Source organism: Mustela erminea, chromosome 19 (assembly GCF_009829155.1).
Source record: "Mustela erminea isolate mMusErm1 chromosome 19, mMusErm1.Pri, whole genome shotgun sequence".
Classification (NCBI taxonomy): Eukaryota; Metazoa; Chordata; class Mammalia; order Carnivora; family Mustelidae; genus Mustela; species Mustela erminea.
In genome coordinates this window covers 21,036,506-21,042,505 of record NC_045632.1, presented here as the reverse complement: position 1 = coordinate 21,042,505, position 6,000 = coordinate 21,036,506, and the positions used below count along the sequence as shown (strand labels likewise).

General features: G+C 37.5%; 1 protein-coding gene across 1 annotated transcript in view; it reads right to left on the bottom strand.

The window, feature by feature from the left end:
• Positions 1-5,252: 5,252 nt before the first annotated feature.
• LOC116580125 overlaps positions 5,253-6,000 on the bottom strand; it is a 124,927-nt gene continuing 124,179 nt past the window's right edge. Inside the window, exon 6 of the mRNA XM_032326163.1 lies at positions 5,253-5,392. Coding sequence (XP_032182054.1) covers positions 5,327-5,392 — 66 coding nt within the window. The 3' untranslated portion in view covers positions 5,253-5,326. The remainder of the gene's footprint in view (positions 5,393-6,000) is intronic.

Here is a 6,000-nt window from a genome sequence, read left to right as displayed (position 1 = left end):
CAATACATTAATAAAAAAAACAAGAACCATATAAAACTCCCAATAGATGCTAAAAAAGCATTTGACAAAGTATAGCATTCTTTCTTGATCAAAACTCTTCACAGTGTAGGGATAGAGAGTACATACCTCAATATCATCAAAGCCATCTATGAAAAACCACAGTGAATACCATTCTCAATGGGGAAAAACTGAGAGCTTTTCCCCTAAAGTCAGGAACACAGCAGGGATATCCAATATCACACTGCTATTCAAAATAGTACCAGAAGTCCTAGGCTCATCAATCAGACAACAAAAAGAAATAAAAGGCACCTGAATCAGCAAAGAAGTCAAACTCTCACTCGTTGCAGATGATATGACACTTTATGTGGAAAACCCAAAAGACCCCACTCTAAAACTGCTAGAACTCATACAGGAATTCAGGAAAGTGGCAGGATATAAAATCAACACACAGAAATCAGTTGCGTTTCTATATACCAACAGTGAGACAGAAGAAAGAGAGATTAAGGAGTTGATCCCATTGACAATTGCACCCAAAAACCGTAAGATACCTAGGAATAAACCTAATCAAAGAGGCAAAGAACCTGTACTCAGAAAACTATAAAGTACTCATGAAAGAAATGGAGGAAGACACAAAGAAAAGGAAAAACATTCCACTGGAAGAACAATGGATTAGAAGATCAAATATTGTGAAAATGTCTATGCTACCTAAAGAAATCTACACATTTAACGCAATCCCTATCAAAATGCCATCAATTTTTTTCAAAGAAATGGAACAAATAATCCTAAAATTTATATGGAATCAGAAAAGACCCCAAATAGTCAGAGGAATGTTGAGAAAGAAAACCAAAGTTGGTGGCATCACAATTCCAGACTACAAGCTCTATTACAAAGCTGTCATCATCAAGACAGTATGGTACTGACACAAAAACAGACACATAGATCAATGGGACAGAACAGAGAACCCGGAAATGGACCCTCAACTCTGTGGTCAACTAGTGTTCGACAAAGCAGAAAAGAATGTCCAGTGGAAAAAAGACAGTCTCTTCAACAAATGGTGTTGGGAAAATGGGACAACCGCATACAGAACAGTGAAACTGGACCATTTCCTTTTACCACACACAGAAATAGATTCAAAATGGGTGAAAGACCTCAACGTGAGACAGGAATCCATCAAAATCCTTGAGGAAAACACAGGCAATAACCTCTTTTACCTCAGCTGCAGCAACTTCTTCCTGGAAACACTGCCAAAGGCAAGGGAAGCAAGGGCAAAACTGAACTCTTGGGACTTCAAGATCAAAAGTTTTTGCACAGCAAAGGAAACAGTCAACAAAACCAAAAGACAACTAACAGAATGGGAGAAGATATCTGCAAATGGCATATCAGATAAAGGGCTAGTATCCAAAATCTATAAAGAATTTATCAAACTCAACACCCAAAAAACAAACAATCCAATCCAGAAATGGGCAGAAGATATGAACAGACATTTCTGCAAAGAAGACATCCAAATGGTCTACAGACACATGAAAAAGTGCTCAACATCACTTGGCATCAGAGAAATATAAATCAAAACCACAATGAGATACCACCTCATACCACTCAAAATGGCTAAAACTAACAAGTCAGGAAACAACAGATGTTGGCGAGGATGTGGAGAAAGGGGAACCCTCCTACACTATTGGTGGGAATGCAAGCTGGTTCAGGCATTCTGGAAAACAGTATGCAGGTTCCTCAGAAAGTTGAAAATAGAGCTACCCTATGACCCAGCCCTACTGGGTATTTACCCTAATGATACAAACGTAGTGATCCTAAGGGGCATGTGCACCCAAATGTTTATAGCAGCAATGTCCACAATAGCCAAACTATGGAAAGAAGCTAGATGTCCATCAACAAATGAATGGATAAAGAAGATGTGGCATATATGTGTGTGTGTTATATTACTTGGAATACTATGCAGCCATCAAAAGAAATGAAATCTTGCCATTTGCAATGTGGATAGAACTAGAGGGTATTATGCTAAGTGAAGTAAGTCAATCAGAGAATGACAATTATTATATGATCTCTCTGATATTAGGAATTGGAGAGGCAAGGTGGGGGTCATGGGTGTTGTAGGGGTAGAGAGGGAAAAAATGAAACAAGATGGGATCAGGAAGAAGACAAACTATAAGAGACTCTTAATCTCATGAAACAAACTGAGGGTTGTGGGGGGTGGTGAGGAAGGGATAGGGTGGCTGGGTTATGGACACTGGGGAGGGTAATTGCTATGGTGAATGCTGTGAATTGTGTAAGCCTGATGATTCACAGACCTGTACCCTGGGGTAAATAATACATTATATGTTAATAAAAATTATTTTTTAAAAACTCAGAAACTGGTTTGGTACAAGGGGAAAAGTTACTTGGAAATATGTTTCTTAAAACTTACGGAATCATATTTTGCATAATCCAAAATTCTACTGAGTTCACTATTTGTAGGGCTACTGACAAAGCATTTTTTTAAGATGGAAGAGTAATTTAAACTTTTCATTAAAAGCCTTTTCAATCTCAAAAAGAGAGAGAGAGAGGGAAATCTTGCCATTTTTGACAACAGGGATGAATGCAGAGGATATTATAAGTGAAATATGCCAGTCACAGGAGGATAAACACTACAAGATTCTACTTAGATGAGGTATCTAAAATTGTCAACTGCATAGAAGCAGAAAATGTAAGGATGTGTGCCAGAGGCTGAGAGGACGAGGAAATGGGGAACTGTCATTCAACTGGTATAAAATTTCAGTTATACAAGATGAGCAAGTTCTAGAGATCTGCTATACAACAGAGTATTTATGGTTAACAACACTATATTGCATATTTTAAAATACATTAAGAGGACAGATGTCATGTTAAGTGTTTTTACCACCAAATACACACACACACACACACACACACACACACACACACACAAAAGAAAGAACATTAGGAAATGTTTGGAGGTGATGGATATATTTAGTCCTTTGACTGTAGTGACAGTATGACAGTATCACGGGTATATGCATATGTCTAATCACACTGAGATGTATATATTACCGGCATGAGATTGTCTGCATCTCAATTATACCTCAATAAAGCTTAGATATAGATGTAGTAAGACATAGATATACATACAAAGGGTTTTTTTTAATTTTTATTTTTTATTTCTTTTCAGTGTTCCAAAATTCATTGTTTATGCACCCCACCCAGTGCTCCATGCAATACATGCAGATTTTTACATTTATGTTTACAAGGGAGGTTGACCTGTAGGCTTTGTTTGTTTACTACTTTTATTAGGTTCACTGTAAAATTATGCTTGCTCTATACAGTGAATTGGGAAGCTTTCCATCTATAATTATTGCATGATCATCCTCTTCCCCTTAAGAGATTTAAATAAATTTCCTATTCAAGCATCTGTTTTAACACTTTTTTCACTTCCTTCCTTTGTTATTCAACTATTCTACCATTAAAATTCATCACATAAAATTTCCTAGAAAATCATCCATTTCAACACATCTATGTTAATATATACTATATTTTCTACCATCTTTTAACTTTTTGGAATATATGAATATTTCTCTTTTATTTCTAATGCTATCACATGTGTTTTTTCACTCTGTTTCACTTGAATAACTTCTCAAATGTCTTTCTCCCACTCTTATTCTTTGAAAAACCTTCTGCTTTGTCTTTATCAATATCTTTCCAGGTGTATCTTGTTGTTGTCCTTCTAATTTATTGTGAGTTGGATGCTTAATTCATGTATTTTTATTCTATGTTAATGATTTGGTATTTAAGGCTATATATTTTCCTCTTAGTGTAGCTTTGACCAAAACCACAAATTCCAATTGATGGTATTATCATTGTCCTTATTTCCTAATGGCCCCTCAGTATTGCTTTGATTTCCTCTTTGAATTAGAAGTTATTTCAGAGAGGTTTTAATAATTTTCTTAAATTACAATAATTAAGATTTTCAATGATGCTTTTTGTTCCTTTTGTAAGATAGAGTTACCGAGAATTGTTAGATTCTCTCTTTCTAGCCAATATATGTTTTATGAGTACTTCATGGGCTCTGATATAATCTCTCATTTTAAGAAACATCTCAATTTAAGAAACAATTTTATTATTTGAAACCACCTCAAGCCATGGAATCTTTGCCTACAAAATCTGCCAAATACCAAAAAAGATGTCTTAAAGTTTTCTAGTACAACCATGGATCTTTCTACTTCTTCTACTCCTGATAATTTGCTTACCATATTTCACCCGAATGTCACTTGGCATGTTAGCATCCATGACTAGTTCAGTCTATGAGACTGTGAGCCCAGTGAAGACAAGGAATCCTATCTGCCTTGCTTAACATTGAATCACCAGCTCTGGCTCAGTATTTATTGACTAAATCTAAGAAAAGAATTTACAAGTGACGGAGCATCATTCATCATTCATGATGAATAGTATACATCATTCATCCAAAAAAAAAAAAATAGTTTCTCTGCTGTAACTAACATTTTTGGCTTCAATTCTATTTTGTCTGATGCCAGTATTCTGTCCCCACATTTTCTTACTTCATTTTGCATGATCTTGTTTATCTTATTTTAGCCTTTTTTTCCCCCCTTGGCTTTTTTGTTTCCGTTCCTGTCCTATCCTTGATCTCTAAAATCTATTTTATTTGTGATTGTATTCAGTAAGCCCTGATCCAGTTTAGAATTCAAGTACTAAGTGGTTTTAAGTGCTTCAAAAGTAATCTTTAACCTCTATGTTTAACTCCCGCATTTTCCTAATTTTTTTTTAAAGGAATGAGGGGTTTTTTTTTTGTTGTTTTTTAAGATTATTTATTTATTTATTTGACAGAGAGAGATCACAAGTAGGCAGAGAGGCAGGCAGAGAGAGAGAGAGAGGAGGAAGCAGGCTCCCTGCCAAGCAGAGAGCCCGATGCAGGACTCGATCCCAGGACCCTGAGATCATGACCTGAGCCAAAGGCAGCGGCTTAACCCACTGAGCCACCCAGGCGCCCTTAATTTTTAAAGAGGGAAGGGAAATTGTGTCTCTGGGTTCTCCTTTTTAACACACTGTAGTTAGTACATTTTTCTTCTTTTCCTCTAGACCCCATGAGATTGTTTCTTCCCCAAATGCTCCTTAGACCACTGCTACATGAACTGAGATTTTCTATTTGGATTATTAATTTTTGCATTACATATATATTTGAAAATATCACTTATCTTCAAGTTATTTTTTAACATATGAATTAAGTTTTTCAAACATGGTCTCAATTATTTAGACTAGCATTTGTTAAATCATAAATTATACCTTGAAGTTTGTGCTGCCCTTCCTAGGCGAAGAGCTCGGCCTTCTTCCTCCCGCGCAGACAATCCTTGGCCATGGGCCATTCTGGGTCCTAGGAGAAAGTTAGTTCCAGTTCCCCACTCAGGTCAAAAGTTTCCAGAGCCAAAAAGGCAGCCTTCTGAGAAAGCTGGCATGTGGGATTGCTAAGGGCAGAGTACACAGAAGCTGGTAAAAAGAGAGGAGGGTTCTGGATAGGACACCAGTGGTGTCAGTTACACCAACACCAGCGCAAGCAGTAGGCATCCCCAGGTGCTCCCTCCTGGCTAGGCAGAAAGAAGCAGCTGCACCTGCGGTTAGCAAAAGCTGGGCCTACCCTCCTCACCCGCTGCCTGTGCCCATCCTCTCCTCATGCGGCACGTGAGGGCATGGAAGAGGGCACACTTTGTCCTTGCCGGACTTTGCATCTATTTGTATTTGGGCGGAAGTTTCCACTAATGGGATATCACACCACCCGCAACACAGAGGAAAGCAGGGCTGTTCTAAAATCCACACGCATAAAGTGAGGGTGTCTGATGCAGAACATGCGCACGGGCTGAGCGTGGAGTTTACCACTTTATTAAAATTGTGATTGTTCATGTAAAGACTCAACCAGGTCACATATTAATAATTATCACTGACAATCTTTAACATCAGCCGAAGCCCACGAGTGAAGCAATATTA